Here is a 17,016-nt window from a genome sequence, read left to right as displayed (position 1 = left end):
ATATGATATTATTTAATAGTGTTCAAGAATATACAATGTACAAAGGTGGGAAAGACTTTTACAAAGAAAGAGTTTTATAAAGATATTTCCAGTATTTATATTTAAAAGATTCTATTGATTTCACTTGGGTTAAGTTAGCTGGCAGAGAATGCCATAATTTTATTGCACTTACAACAAAAGATTTTCCATACATATAACTTTTGTGTGGTGGAAAGTAAAAATAAACTTGTCGTCTAATTTTTAATGAGGATTCAGTAGTCTGTCTTATGGGAAACATATCATACAGATAAGCTGGCATATGATTACGTATTAATTTAAAAATGAACAATCCCAGGAAATATTTTCTCCTAAGAGAAACTGGTAGCCATCCAAGTTCCCGAAGGTGGGGACTGATGTGTTCAAACTTCCGTTTACCATAAATAAATCTGGCACATGAATGCATTAGCCGTTGGAGCTTAAGGTTTAGTTCCTCAGTAAGGTCATAATAAACTAAGCAGCAATAATCTAGATGAGGAAATATCAACGTGGAAATAAGTTTCTTTCTGGTGTCCATAGGAAGTAAATGTTTATATATTTTCAACTGATATAGTGTGGAATTTATTCTGTTTGAAATTTGGGATACGTTATCTTTCCAGGAAATATTATTACTAATAGTGACACCTAGATTACGAGCATTCTGGGAATAAATAATTTCATGATTATCAACCTTTATTTTTGGTATTTGGTCCAAATCAATACGCTGAAGCATACGTGTGCCTCCCATAATTAGGGCTTTAGTTTTGGCACCATTTAAAATGAAAGTGGTAGTTGATTTTTTTGGATGAACACAAACACGTTTGATGTAATTCAACGTAAATATCTCGAGGTAACTCGGTCATCCTTTTTTATAATCGTGCATGAACACAAAATTTCGACGAAAAACAGAGTCCTCATATTTTTATCGTATCAACGATAAATATCGCATGACAGCGAAGAAATTAAGCTATAAGTAATGTAAAATAAATGTGGCACTAAACAAATTATATCTTACACACAATTCACTTGCTAAAAGATTCACTTTCCAACGTCCGTCGAGCACGGTAATCCCCGTGGCCTGCAGCAAGCTCCGAACTGTGCCGCACGTTCCAAAAATCGATCTTTATTTCGGTGTCGCAGGTGGTCGCAATTCTCCTTCTGGTATCATGCTCTATAGGTTGTGTTGTATTTGTGTTGTAAATATCTCAAGGTAACTCGGTGATACTTTTCTATAATCCTACACGAACACAAAATTTCGACGATAAATATCGCAAGACAGCGAAGAAATTAGGTTGTATCAAATGGGAATGAAATGTGGTACTGAGGTATCATTGCTTGTATACAATTAATCTGCTTTTAAAGATTCAACGTCTACATCCGTCGAGCACGATATTCCCCGTGGCCAACAGCGAGCTGCGCGCTGTGCCGCACGTTCGAAAAATCAATCTTTAATTCGGCGTCGCTGGTGGTCGCAGCTGTCCTTCTGGTATTACACTCAATATGTTTTGTTGTATAAGCGGTGTAAATATCTCGAGTTAACTCTGTGATCCTTTTTTTATAATCCTACACGAACACAAAATTACGACGAAAAACAGGGTCAGCCATTTTGTTACGTATCGGCCACAAATAATGCAACTGAGTCGTGAAAGTTACCAAGAATTAACAATAATAAACCGCATAATAATATGGTGTACTTTTGTTTCTATTGAATTACTACAGAAGGTGTGGCATTAGTTTTAACATGCTGAATTTCTAAAAAAATTCAATGAGGACTCTTTTTGCGAAATTTGTTCAACCTTGAGGCCATGTAATTTGTTTAAAAATTTACCTATGGAAAACGGTTTGCGTTAAAAATGCACTAAAATATTAACAACAACTGTGCAAAGTTTCAACTTCCGCACTCGAAAAAAATCGATTTTGAGGTTTTATCCAACTTTTTTTCGATTTCAGCCCACTGTGCGGCGCTTGGTGTGGATTCTCTTTCTCAATAGCGCTTCGCTGGTTCGGCGAATAATTCTCATTGCTACTGGTGTCTTTAAATGATGTTTCAATGTGACACAAGGTGACAGAGTGTCAGAATCACGGTATCTTTGAAGAAACGCCAAGGAGGAGAAAAGTTTTACGTACAATGTTTACATGTAACGTAACATACAAGTTTTACATTTTACATACGAGCCGCATACAAGAACATAGAAAAGCAGTGAATAATAAACAATTCCATCTGTCGGCTTTGGCTGAACATACTCTGAGTGAACCTGGACACGACATCAACTGGAAAGAGACAAAAGTTATCCCAGAGAATGACGGTATTTTCCGAGGGTCATCCGAGAGGCGATTGAAATATACAAACATCCTCATAATTTCAATTGAGAGGATAGCTACCAACTCCACAGTACGTGGAAGAGACTATTCGCCCCATACCAATATGCTATTGGCCACAAGGCGACCAATCGGGGAGAACCTACACCACTGGGCTGCCAATATGACGGAGGCCAAAACACGGCATAATCACTCCGACCTGAAGACGCCTGCTGGAATGCGGGAGAACTTGTTGTCCCAAACGCAACTACGACGCGGTAAAACCCTAAAAATGCAGCATACATAAACAGCGCACCGCAGAAGCCTTCGCACCAATATCAACATTCATGTTTTTTTAGCACGCATCTCAGGCTGATAATTCAAAAATGTATGCATGGCCAGAAAAGAAAAGGAATCCAGGTGGTTCACCATGTAACAATGAGAGAGGATTCAATCACGGCATTAGGTTGTAACGAGAAATCTGAATAACGATTATATGAAAGTATCTATATATTGATGTGTATGGATATGATTGTATGGATTCGTTGTAAGTAGTATGATATTTATTCAATTTTAATCCTCTTTCATGCTCGTATTAAAAGATTCTAAACGTTACAGAACATTTCCACGTACGCAGCATAAAATAAGCTAATATGGTATCAAAATGAAATTTTTGATCAAAAGATTAAAAAATCACAGATATATACTCACGAAAGAATAAATAGTGTGGAATCGTATTGCGAGTAACGTCTTTCATTCCCTATTTGGCAAATTGTAAACGACATAGGGTAAAATGGTGACTCATTTCCACTCACGCTGTACAAGAAAGGATCACACGCTATCGCTTTGGATTATTTGTCAGAAGATTCATGCTTCAAGGAAATAACATGGCGAAAGAATAAGTAGTGTAGGTGCAGGGGATTTTGAATCGTATTGCGAGTGAAAGTGCAATCGCTTCTCAATATGGGGAACATTGTGAAAAATCAACGAAAAGGGATGATATCTTAAGTTGTAAATTCTAAATATTCTCACCGTTGATACAGTTGAGGTTGTCGTCGGGTTTAAATCCATCATTGCATGTGCAGAATCCCGGACCTGTGGCAGAGGAACATTTTGTGTATCCCTTGCAGGTTTTTTCGGCTGTGCATGTATCTCCGACCATGGAATCTGCAAATGTTAAATGGTAGAGAATGGTGTTCACGATAAAAATCAATTACATGAATGTATTGAGAGACGGTAATATATTATATTTTGGCTCGTGCTCTTGTGCAGGGTGGGAAGGTTGTGGCAGTGATGTAGACAACTCACCCGCAATGATTCAACGAGTGGAATGAGATGAATGGAATGGCGTTTGAATTAGTTTGAAATTATCCCTTGTATTGAAGTGCGTAATTTGGCAGAGAAATCAATCGATCAAGTACTTTCGAAAATATTTTGTTACTTTACAGATGAAATGCGAGGAATGAGCACATAAGTAAATTTATCAATAGTTAGCTATTGTGGCAAGATGGCGATCAAGGATATGCTTCTTTTGATAATAAAACTTTTATGTGATGATTTTAATGATGACATCGGGAAGTGGAATGGTAAGGTTGTGATGCGTGATTACTTATGTGACATACCTTTCGTGCACGTTGAGGTACCATCATCTCCATGAAATCCTGTTGGGCACTCGCATTTCCCTACCTCATCTGTGCTGCTGCTGCATTTTGAATCCTGGATATTCTCGCACCCAACTCCGTTTTTACATTTACCGCCCAAGACTTCCGCTCCTGAGTGAAAAAGAATTTTTTTGAGGAAATTAATTTTTTTTGATTTTTTACAAAATTCGTGTGCCTCTGTCCACTGTTATCGCAATGTAACCTCTTTCTTTTTCCGAGAAAAATATGGCTGAGTCTAGGAAAGGAAGAATTTCGTCTAAAATATATTGGGTTTTTGAAGAAGTCCACATGATATGCTCGGTAGATACTCGTGTTGTGGCTTAGGACAATAGATCCGTTAACATGCCGAGGTATAAAAATTAAAATGAGTTAGCGAGAAGAGCCGATTCGTAAAGTAAGCTTTTCGAAAGAAATTTAGACCTATTTTGTTCGAACAATGATATGTGTTAATTTAAATTATACAGTAATTTCAAGGTGAAGCTTCTCGGAGAACGTGTAATACTTAAAGGCTTATAAGAAATATATTGATGTACGATCGACGGAGATATTGGCGAATGTGACAGTCCAATAGGTCCGTTTGAAAACGTTGCTGATCAGTAGCATTTTTTCCAGCAATTATGATGTATCGAGGACAGCAGCGAAGGTTTTATAGATAGGTTATAAAGATTCAGGGTTTTTTTAGCTTGTATCTGGGCTGATAATTCAATTGTATTTGCATAGTCATAAAAAGCTAATGCCTTTTTGTGGTTAGCGTCATAACAATCGAAGAGGAATAAAGCACGGCATTGTGTTGTAGCGGGAAATCTGAATTCCGTTAAAATACAAGCATCTTCATATTGATTAGGGTGGAGACGATTTGATGGCTTCGTCGTAACTGGTATCACGACATTGATCCAATGACAGTCGTCTTACATTCCCTATATGGCAGGTGTAACGTTATAGGTGTAAAAATGGTGACTCATCTCCACTAACGCAGTACAAAACAGGTCACACGGTATCGCTTTGGATTATTTGTCAGACGATTCATGTTTCAAGGAAATAACAGGGCGTAAGAATAAGTAGTGTAAGTGCTGGGAATTTTGAATGGTATTGCGAATGAAAGTGCAATCGCTTCTCAATTTGTGGATTATAGTGAAAAATCAACGAAATGGGATGGTTTCCAAAGTATAAACTCTAAAATTTCTCACCTTCGACACAGTTGAGATTATCGTCGGGTTTAAATTTATCAATGCATGTGCAGAATCCCGCCCCGGTGGCAGAGGAACATTTTGTGTTTCCCCTGCAGGTTTTTTCGGCTGTGCATGTATCTCCGACCAGGGAATCTGCATCTGTTAAATGGTAGAGAACGGTGTTCACGATTAAAATCTATTACATCAATGTGTTGAAGAGAGACGGTATTATATTATATTTTGGCTCATGCTCTTGTGCGGGGTGGGAAGGTTGTGGCAGTGATGTAGACAACTCACCTGTAATGATTCAACCAGTCGAATGAGATGAATGGAATGGCGTTTGAATCCGTTTGAAATTATCCCTTGTATTGAAGTGCGTAATTTGGCAGAGAAATCAATCGATCAAGTACATTCGAAAATATTTTGTTACTTTACAGATGAAATGCGAGGAATGAGCACATAAGAAAATTTATCAATAGTTAGCTATTGTGGCAAGATGGCGATCAAGGATATGCTTCTTTTGATAATAAAACTTTTATGTGATGATTTTAATGATGACATCGGGAAGTGGAATGGTAAGGTTGTGATGCGTGATTACTTATGTGACATACCTTTCGTGCACGTTGAGGTACCATCATCTCCATGAAATCCTGTTGGGCACTCGCATTTCCCTACCTCATCTGTGCTGCTGCTGCATTTTGAATCCTGGATATTCTCGCACCCAACTCCGTTTTTACATTTACCGCCCAAGACTTCCGCTCCTGAGTGAAAAAGAATTTTTTTGAGGAAATTAAATTTTTTTGATTTTCTACAAAATTCGTATGCCTCTGTCCACTGTTATCGCGATGTATCGTCTTTCTTTTTCCGAGAAATATAAGGCTATGAGTCTAGGAAAAGAAGAATTTCGTCTAAAATATATTGGTTTTTTGAAGAAGTCCACATGATATGCTCGGTAGATACTCGTGTTGTGGCTTAGGACAATAGATCTGTAAACATGCCGAGGTATAAAAATTAAAATGAGGTAGCGAAAAGAGCCGATTCGTAAAGTAAGCTTTTCGTAAGAAATTTTCACCTATATTGTTCGAACAATGATATGTGTTAATTTAAATTATAAAGTAATTTCAAGGTTAAGCGTCTCGGAGAACGTGTAATACTTCAAGGCTTATAAGAAATATATTGATGTACGATCCACGGAGATATTGGCGAATGTGACAGTCCAATAGGTCCGTTTGAAAACGTTGCTGATCAGTAGCATTTTTTCCAGCAATTATGATGTTCCGGGGACAGCAGCGAAGGTTTTATAGATAGGTTATAAAGATTCAGGGTTTTATTAGCTTGTACCCGGGCTGATAATTCAATTGTATTTGCATTTCGTAAAGTTAGCTTTTCGAAAGAAATTTAGACCTATTTTGTTCGAACAATGATATGCGTTAATTTAAATTATACAGTAATTTCAAGGTTAAGCTTCTCGGAGAACGTGTAATACTTTAAGGCTTATAAGAAAATTAATTGATGTACGATCCACGGAGATATTGCCGAATGTTACAGTCCAATAGGTACGGTTGAAAACGTTGCTGATTAGAAGCATTTTTTCCAGCAATTATGGTGTATCGAGGACAGAAGCGATGGTTTTATAGATAGGTTATAAATATTCAGGGTATTTTTAGCTTGTATATGAGCTGATAATTCAAATGTATTTGCATAGTCATAAAAAGCAAATCCATGTTTGTGGTTAGCGTCATAACAATCGATGAGGAATAAAGCACGGCATTGTGTTGTAGCGGGAAATCTTAATTCCGTTAAAATACAAGCATCTTCATATTGATTAGGGTGGAGGCGATTTGATGGCTTCGTCGTACCTGGTATCACGACATCGATCCAATGACAGACGTCTTACATTCCCTATTTGGCAGGTTGTAACGTTATAGGTGTAATAATGGTGACTAATATCCACTAACGCATTACAAAAATGGTCACACGGTATCGCTTTGGATTATTTGTCAGAAGATTCATGTTTCAAGGAAATAACAAGGCGCAAGAATAAGTAGTGAAGTGCTGGGAATTTTGAATCGTATTGCGAGTGAAAGTGCAATCGCTTCTCAATTTTAGGGAACATAGTGAAAAATCAACGAAATGGGATGGTTTCCAAAGTATAAACTATAAAATTTCTCACCTTCGACACAGTTGAGATTATCGTCGGGTTTAAATTTATCAATGCATGTGCAGAATCCCGCCCCGGTGGCAGAGGAACATTTTGTGTTTCCCTTGCAGGTTTTGTCGGCTGTGCATGTATCTCCGACCATGGAATCTGCATCTGTTAAATGGTAGAGAATGGGTCACGATTAAAATCAATTACATCAATGTGTTGAAGAGGGACGGTATTATATTATATTTTGGCTCATGCTCTTGTGCGGGGTGGGAAGGTTTGGCAGTGATGTAGACAACTCACCTGTAATGATTCAACCATTCGAATGAGATGAATGGAATGGCGTTTGAATCCGTTTGAAATTATCCCTTGTATTGAAGTGCGTAATTTGGCAGAGAAATCAATCGCTCAAGTACATTCGAAAATATTTTGTTACTTTACAGATGGAATGCGAGGAATGAGCACATAAGTAAATTTATCAATAGTTAGCTATTGTGGCAAGATGGCGATCAAGGATATGCTTCTTTTGATAATAAAACTTTTATGTGATGATTTTAATGATGACATCGGGAAGTGGAATGGTAAGGTTGTGATGCGTGATTACTTATGTGACATACCTTTCGTGCACGTTGAGGTACCATCATCTCCATGAAATCCTGTTGGGCACTCGCATTTCCCTACCTCATCTGTGCTGCTGCTGCATTTTGAATCCTGGATATTCTCGCACCCAACTCCGTTTTTACATTTACCGCCCAAGACTTCCGCTCCTGAGTGAAAAAGAATTTTTTGAGGAAATGAAATTTTTTTGATTTTCTACAAAATTTTTATGCCTCTGTCCACTGTTATCGCGATGTATCGTCTTTCTTTTTCCGAGAAATATAAGGCTATGAGTCTAGGAAAAGAAGAATTTCGTCTAAAATATATTGGTTTTTTTTGAATAAGTCCACATGATATGCTCGGTAGATACTTGAGCTGTGGCGTAGGACAATAGATCTGTAAACATGCCGAGGTATAAAAATTAAAATGAGGTAGCGAGAAGAGCCGACTCGTAAAGTAAGCTTTTCGTAAGAAATTTTGACCTATTTTGTTCGAACAATGATATGCGTTAATTTAAATTATACAGTAATTTCAAGGTTAAGCGTCTCGGAGAACGTGTAATACTTTAAGGCTTATAAGAAATATATTGATGTACGTTCCACGGAGATATTGGCGAATGTGACAGTCCAATAGGTCCGTTTGAAAACGTTGCTGATCAGTAGCATTTTTTCCAGCAATTATGATGTTTCGAGGACGGCAGCGAAGGTTTTATAGATAGGTTATAAAGATTCAGGGTTTAATTAGCTTGTATCTGGGCTGATAATTCAATTGTATTTGCATAGTCATAAATAGCTAATGCATTTTTGTGGGTAGCGTCATAACAATCGAAGAGGAGTAAAGCACGATATTGTGTTGTAGCGGGAAATCTGAATTCCGTTAAAATACAAGCATCTTCATATTGATTAGGGTGGAGGCGATTTGATGGCTTCGTCGTACCTGGTATCACGACATTGATCCAATGACAGTCGTCTTACATTCCCTATTTGGCAGGTGTAACGTTATAGGTGTAAAAATGGTGATTCATTTCCACTAACGCAGTACAAAAAAGGTCGCACGATATCGCTTTGGATTATTTGTCAGACGATTCATGTTTCAAGGAAATAACTAGGCGAAAGAATAAGTAGTGTAAGTGCAGGGAATTCAGAATCGTATTGCGAGTGAAAGTGCAATCGCTTCTCAATTTGGGGAGCATAGTGAAAAATCAACTAAATGGGATGGGTTCATAGTATAAACTCTAAAATTCCTCACCTTCGACACAGTTGAGATTATCGTCGGGTTTAAATTTATCAATGCATGTGCAGAATCCCGCCCCTGTGGCAGAGGAACATTTTGTGTTTCCTTTGCAGGTTTTTTCGGCTGTGCATGTATCTCCGACCATGGAATCTGCAAATGTTAAATGGTAGAGAATGGTGTTCACGATAAAAATCAATTACATGAATGTATTGATGAGAGACGGTAATATATTATATTTTGGCTGGTGCTCTTGTGCAGGGTGGGAAGGTTGTGGCAGTGATGTAGACAACTCACCCGTAATGATTCAACGAGTCGAATGAGATGAATGGAATGGCGTTTGAATCCGTTTGAAACTATCCCTTGTATTGAAGTGCGTAATTTGGCAGAGAAATCAATCGATCAAGTACATTCGAAAATATTTTGTTACTTTACAGATGAAATGCGAGGAATGAGCACATAAGTAAATTTATCAATAGTTAGCTATTGTGGCAAGATGGCGATCAAGGATATGCTTCTTTTGATAATAAAACTTTTATGTGATGATTTTAATGATGACATCGGGAAGTGGAATGGTAAGGTTGTGATGCGTGATTACTTATGTGACATACCTTTCGTGCACGTTGAGGTACCATCATCTCCATGAAATCCTGTTGGGCACTCGCATTTCCCTACCTCATCTGTGCTGCTGCTGCATTTTGAATCCTGGATATTCTCGCACCCAACTCCGTTTTTACATTTACCGCCCAAGACTTCCGCTCCTGAGTGAAAAAGAATTTTTTGAGGAAATTAAATTTTTTTGATTTTCTACAAAATTCGTATGCCTCTGTCCACTGTTATCGCGATGTATCGTCTTTCTTTTTCCGAGAAATATAAGGCTATGAGTCTAGGAAAAGAAGAATTTCGTCTAAAATATATTGGTTTTTTGAATAAGTCCACATGATATGCTCGGTAGATACTTGAGCTGTGGCGTAGGACAATAGATCTGTAAACATGCCGAGGTATAAAAATTAAAATGAGGTAGCGAGAAGAGCCGACTCGTAAAGTAAGCTTTTCGTAAGAAATTTTGACCTATTTTGTTCGAACAATGATATGCGTTAATTTAAATTATACAGTAATTTCAAGGTTAAGCGTCTCGGAGAACGTGTAATACTTTAAGGCTTATAAGAAATATATTGATGTACGATCCACGGAGATATTGGCGAATGTGACAGTCCAATAGGTCCGTTTGAAAACGTTGCTGATCAGTAGCATTTTTTCCAGCAATTATGATGTTTCGAGGACGGCAGCGAAGGTTTTATAGATAGGTTATAAAGATTCAGGGTTTAATTAGCTTGTATCTGGGCTGATAATTCAATTGTATTTGCATAGTCATAAATAGCTAATGCATTTTTGTGGGTAGCGTCATAACAATCGAAGAGGAATAAAGCACGGCATTGTGTTGTAGCGGGAAATCTGAATTCCGTTAAAATACAAGCATCTTCATATTGATTAGGGTGGAGGCGATTTGATGCCTTCGTCGTACCTGGTATCACGACATTGATCCAATGACAGTCGTCTTACATTCCCTATTTGGCAGGTGTAACGTTATAGGTGTAAAAATGGAGACTCATTTACACTAACGCAGTACAAAAAAGGTCACACGATATCGCTTTGGATTATTTGTCAGACGATTCATGTTTCAAGGAAATAACTAGGCGAAAGAATAAGTAGTGTAAGTGCAGGGAATTCAGAATCGTATTGCGAGTGAAAGTGCAATCGCTTCTCAATTTGGGGAGCATAGTGAAAAATCAACTAAATGGGATGGGTTCATAGTATAAACTCTAAAATTCCTCACCTTCGACACAGTTGAGATTATCGTCGGGTTTAAATTTATCAATGCATGTGCAGAATCCCGCCCCTGTGGCAGAGGAACATTTTGTGTTTCCGTTGCAGGTTTTTTCGGCTGTGCATGTATCTCCGACCATGGAATCTGCAAATGTTAAATGGTAGAGAATGGTGTTCACGATAAAAATCAATTACATGAATGTATTGATGAGAGACGGTAATATATTATATTTTGGCTGGTGCTCTTGTGCAGGGTGGGAAGGTTGTGGCAGTGATGTAGACAACTCACCCGTAATGATTCAACGAGTCGAATGAGATGAATGGAATGGCGTTTGAATTAGTTTGAAATTATCCCTTGTATTGAAGTGCGTAATTTGGCAGAGAAATCAATCGATCAAGTACTTTCGAAAATATTTTGTTACTTTACAGATGAAATGCGAGGAATGAGCACATAAGAAAATTTATCAATAGTTAGCTATTGTGGCAAGATAGCGATCAAGGATATGCTTCTTTTGATAATAAAACTTTTATGTGATGATTTTAATGATGACATCGGGAAGTGGAATGGTAAGGTTGTGATGCGTGATTACTTATGTGACATACCTTTCGTGCACGTTGAGGTACCATCATCTCCATGAAATCCTGTTGGGCACTCGCATTTCCCTACCTCATCTGTGCTGCTGCTGCATTTTGAATCCTGGATATTCTCGCACCCAACTCCGTTTTTACATTTACCGCCCAAGACTTCCGTTCCTGAGTGAAAAAGAATTTTTTGAGGAAATTAAATTTTTTTGATTTTCTACAAAATTCGTCTGCCTCTGTCCACTATTATCGCAATGTAACCTCTTTCTTTTTCCGAGAAAAATATGGCTGAGTCTAGGAAAGGAAGAATTTCGTCTAAAATATATTGGTTTTTTGAAGAAGTCCACATGATATGCTCGGTAGATACTCGTGTTGTGGCTCAGGACAATAGATCCGTTAACATGCCGAGGTATAAAAATTAAAATGAGTTAGCGAGAAGAGCTGATTCGTAAAGTAAGCTTTTCGAAAGAAATTTAGACCTATTTTGTTCGAACAATGATATGTGTTAATTTAAATTATACAGTAATTTCAAGGTGAAGCTTCTCGGAGAACGTGTAATACTTGAAGGCTTATAAGATATATATTGATGTACGATTGACGGAGATATTGGCGAATGTGACAGTCCAATAGGTCCGTTTGAAAACGTTGCTGATCAGTAGCATTTTTTCCAGCAATTATGATGTATCGAGGACAGCAGCGAAGGTTTTATAGGTAGGTTATAAAGATTCAGGGTTTTTTTAGCTTGTATCTGGGCTGATAATTCAATTGTATTTCATAGTCATAAAAAGCTAATGCATTTTTGTGGTTAGCGTCATAACAATCGAAGAGGAATAAAGCACGGCATTGTGTTGTAGCGGGAAATCTGAATTCCGTTAAAATACAAGCATCTTCATATTGATTAGGGTGGAGACGATTTGATGGCTTCGTCGTACCTGGTATCACGACATTGATTCAATGACAGTCGTCTTACATTCCCTATATGGCAGGTGTAACGTTATAGGTGTAAAAATGGTGACTCATCTCCACTAACGCAGTACAAAACAGGTCACACGGTATCGCTTTGGATTATTTGTCAGAAGATTCATGTTTCAAGGAAATAACAAGGCGCAAGAATAAGTAGTGAAGTGCTGGGAATTTTGAATCGTATTGCGAGTGAAAGTGCAATCGCTTCTCAATTTTAGGGAACATAGTGAAAAATCAACGAAATGGGATGGTTTCCAAAGTATAAACTATAAAATTTCTCACCTTCGACACAGTTGAGATTATCGTCGGGTTTAAATTTATCAATGCATGTGCAGAATCCCGCCCCGGTGGCAGAGGAACATTTTGTGTTTCCCTTGCAGGTTTTGTCGGCTGTGCATGTATCTCCGACCATGGAATCTGCATCTGTTAAATGGTAGAGAATGGGTCACGATTAAAATCAATTACATCAATGTGTTGAAGAGAGACGGTATTATATTATATTTTGGCTCATGCTCTTGTGCGGGGTGGGAAGGTTTGGCAGTGATGTAGACAACTCACCTGTAATGATTCAACCATTCGAATGAGATGAATGGAATGGCGTTTGAATCCGTTTGAAATTATCCCTTGTATTGAAGTGCGTAATTTGGCAGAGAAATCAATCGCTCAAGTACATTCGAAAATATTTTGTTACTTTACAGATGAAATGCGAGGAATGAGCACATAAGTAAATTTATCAATAGTTAGCTATTGTGGCAAGATGGCGATCAAGGATATGCTTCTTTTGATAATAAAACTTTTATGTGATGATTTTAATGATGACATCGGGAAGTGGAATGGTAAGGTTGTGATGCGTGATTACTTATGTGACATACCTTTCGTGCACGTTGAGGTACCATCATCTCCATGAAATCCTGTTGGGCACTCGCATTTCCCTACCTCATCTGTGCTGCTGCTGCATTTTGAATCCTGGATATTCTCGCACCCAACTCCGTTTTTACATTTACCGCCCAAGACTTCCGCTCCTGAGTGAAAAAGAATTTTTTGAGGAAATTAAATTTTTTTGATTTTCTACAAAATTCGTATGCCTCTGTCCACTGTTATCGCGATGTATCGTCTTTCTTTTTCCGAGAAATATAAGGCTATGAGTCTAGGAAAAGAAGAATTTCGTCTAAAATATATTGTTTTTTTTTGAATTAGTCCACATGATATGCTCGGTAGATACTTGAGCTGTGGCGTAGGACAATAGATCTGTATACATGCCGAGGTATAAAAATTAAAATGAGGTAGCGAGAAGAGCCGACTCGTAAAGTAAGCTTTTCGTAAGAAATTTTGACCTATTTTGTTCGAACAATGATATGCGTTAATTTAAATTATACAGTAATTTCAAGGTTAAGCGTCTCGGAGAACGTGTAATACTTTAAGGCTTATAAGAAATATATTGATGTACGTTCCACGGAGATATTGGCGAATGTGACAGTCCAATAGGTCCGTTTGAAAACGTTGCTGATCAGTAGCATTTTTTCCAGCAATTATGATGTTTCGAGGACGGCAGCGAAGGTTTTATAGATAGGTTATAAAGATTCAGGGTTTAATTAGCTTGTATCTGGGCTGATAATTCAATTGTATTTGCATAGTCATAAATAGCTAATGCATTTTTGTGGGTAGCGTCATAACAATCGAAGAGGAGTAAAGCACGGCATTGTGTTGTAGCGGGAAATCTGAATTCCGTTAAAATACAAGCATCTTCATATTGATTAGGGTGGAGGCGATTTGATGGCTTCGTCGTACCTGGTATCACGACATTGATCCAATGACAGTCGTCTTACATTCCCTATTTGGCAGGTGTAACGTTATAGGTGTAAAAATGGTGATTCATTTCCACTAACGCAGTACAAAAAAGGTCGCACGATATCGCTTTGGATTATTTGTCAGACGATTCATGTTTCAAGGAAATAACTAGGCGAAAGAATAAGTAGTGTAAGTGCAGGGAATTCAGAATCGTATTGCGAGTGAAAGTGCAATCGCTTCTCAATTTGGGGAGCATAGTGAAAAATCAACTAAATGGGATGGGTTCATAGTATAAACTCTAAAATTCCTCACCTTCGACACAGTTGAGATTATCGTCGGGTTTAAATTTATCAATGCATGTGCAGAATCCCGCCCCTGTGGCAGAGGAACATTTTGTGTTTCCTTTGCAGGTTTTTTCGGCTGTGCATGTATCTCCGACCATGGAATCTGCAAATGTTAAATGGTAGAGAATGGTGTTCACGATAAAAATCAATTACATGAATGTATTGATGAGAGACGGTAATATATTATATTTTGGCTCGTGCTCTTGTGCAGGGTGGGAAGGTTGTGGCAGTGATGTAGACAACTCACCCGTAATGATTCAACGAGTCGAATGAGATGAATGGAATGGCGTTTGAATCCGTTTGAAACTATCCCTTGTATTGAAGTGCGTAATTTGGCAGAGAAATCAATCGATCAAGTTCATTCGAAAATATTTTGTTACTTTGCAGATGAAATGCGAGGAATGAGCACATAAGAAAATTTATCAATAGTTAGCTATTGTGGCAAGATAGCGATCAAGGATATGCTTCTTTTGATAATAAAACTTTTATGTGATGATTTTAATGATGACATCGGGAAGTGGAATGGTAAGGTTGTGATGCGTGATTACTTATGTGACATACCTTTCGTGCACGTTGAGGTACCATCATCTCCATGAAATCCTGTTGGGCACTCGCATTTCCCTACCTCATCTGTGCTGCTGCTGCATTTTGAATCCTGGATATTCTCGCACCCAACTCCGTTTTTACATTTACCGCCCAAGACTTCCGCTCCTGAGTGAAAAAGAATTTTTTGAGGAAATTAAATTTTTTTGATTTTCTACAAAATTCGTATGCCTCTGTCCACTGTTATCGCGATGTATCGTCTTTCTTTTTCCGAGAAATATAAGGCTATGAGTCTAGGAAAAGAAGAATTTCGTCTAAAATATATTGGTTTTTTGAATAAGTCCACATGATATGCTCGGTAGATACTTGAGCTGTGGCGTAGGACAATAGATCTGTAAACATGCCGAGGTATAAAAATTAAAATGAGGTAGCGAGAAGAGCCGACTCGTAAAGTAAGCTTTTCGTAAGAAATTTTGACCTATTTTGTTCGAACAATGATATGCGTTAATTTAAATTATACAGTAATTTCAAGGTTAAGCGTCTCGGAGAACGTGTAATACTTTAAGGCTTATAAGAAATATATTGATGTACGATCCACGGAGATATATGCGAATGTGACAGTCCAATAGGTCCGTTTGAAAACGTTGCTGATCAGTAGCATTTTTTCCAGCAATTATGATGTTTCGAGGACGGCAGCGAAGGTTTTATAGATAGGTTATAAAGATTCAGGGTTTAATTAGCTTGTATCTGGGCTGATAATTCAATTGTATTTGCATAGTCATAAATAGCTAATGCATTTTTGTGGGTAGCGTCATAACAATCGAAGAGGAATAAAGCACGGCATTGTGTTGTAGCGGGAAATCTGAATTCCGTTAAAATACAAGCATCTTCATATTGATTAGGGTGGAGGCGATTTGATGCCTTCGTCGTACCTGGTATCACGACATTGATCCAATGACATTCGTCTTACATTCCCTATTTGGCAGGTGTAACGTTATAGGTGTAAAAATGGAGACTCATTTACACTAACGCAGTACAAAAAAGGTCACACGATATCGCTTTGGATTATTTGTCAGACGATTCATGTTTCAAGGAAATAACTAGGCGAAAGAATAAGTAGTGTAAGTGCAGGGAATTCAGAATCGTATTGCGAGTGAAAGTGCAATCGCTTCTCAATTTGGGGAGCATAGTGAAAAATCAACTAAATGGGATGGGTTCATAGTATAAACTCTAAAATTCCTCACCTTCGACACAGTTGAGATTATCGTCGGGTTTAAATTTATCAATGCATGTGCAGAATCCCGCCCCTGTGGCAGAAGAACATTTTGTGTTTCCGTTGCAGGTTTTTTCGGCTGTGCATGTATCTCCGACCATGGAATCTGCAAATGTTAAATGGTAGAGAATGGTGTTCACGATAAAAATCAATTACATGAATGTATTGATGAGAGACGGTAATATATTATATTTTGGCTGGTGCTCTTGTGCAGGGTGGGAAGGTTGTGGCAGTGATGTAGACAACTCACCCGTAATGATTCAACGAGTCGAATGAGATGAATGGAATGGCGTTTGAATTAGTTTGAAATTATCCCTTGTATTGAAGTGCGTAATTTGGCAGAGAAATCAATCGATCAAGTACTTTCGAAAATATTTTGTTACTTTACAGATGAAATGCGAGGAATGAGCACATAAGAAAATTTATCAATAGTTAGCTATTGTGGCAAGATAGCGATCAAGGATATGCTTCTTTTGATAATAAAACTTTTATGTGATGATTTTAATGATGACATCGGGAAGTGGAATGGTAAGGTTGTGATGCGTGATTACTTATGTGACATACCTTTCGTGCACGTTGA

The 17,016-nt window shown here is 37.9% G+C and overlaps 1 protein-coding gene across 4 annotated transcripts in view; it reads right to left on the bottom strand.

Annotated features, from left to right (window-relative positions):
* Positions 1-17,016, bottom strand: part of LOC124163660 (multiple epidermal growth factor-like domains protein 6) — a 51,760-nt gene that overhangs the window by 18,503 nt on the left and 16,241 nt on the right. For 2 of the 4 annotated variants that reach the window (XM_046540716.1, XM_046540717.1), the window contains exons 18-29: positions 15,182-15,331; positions 14,589-14,723; positions 13,361-13,510; positions 12,771-12,911; positions 9,728-9,877; positions 9,135-9,269; positions 7,907-8,056; positions 7,317-7,457; positions 5,755-5,904; positions 5,162-5,302; positions 3,936-4,085; positions 3,346-3,480 (exon numbers count right to left, since the gene is read on the bottom strand). In XM_046540716.1, the coding sequence (XP_046396672.1) occupies positions 3,346-3,480; positions 3,936-4,085; positions 5,162-5,302; positions 5,755-5,904; positions 7,317-7,457; positions 7,907-8,056; positions 9,135-9,269; positions 9,728-9,877; positions 12,771-12,911; positions 13,361-13,510; positions 14,589-14,723; positions 15,182-15,331 (1,728 nt within the window). The remainder of the gene's footprint in view (positions 1-3,345; positions 3,481-3,935; positions 4,086-5,161; positions 5,303-5,754; positions 5,905-7,316; positions 7,458-7,906; positions 8,057-9,134; positions 9,270-9,727; positions 9,878-12,770; positions 12,912-13,360; positions 13,511-14,588; positions 14,724-15,181; positions 15,332-17,016) is intronic. The other 2 variants (XM_046540719.1, XM_046540718.1) reach the window with 2 other exon arrangements.

Source organism: Ischnura elegans, chromosome 8, assembly GCF_921293095.1.
Source record: "Ischnura elegans chromosome 8, ioIscEleg1.1, whole genome shotgun sequence".
In the NCBI taxonomy this organism is placed as follows: Eukaryota; Metazoa; Arthropoda; class Insecta; order Odonata; family Coenagrionidae; genus Ischnura; species Ischnura elegans.
Note: the sequence above shows the minus strand (reverse complement) of the source record. Positions and strands in the feature narration are given on the sequence as shown.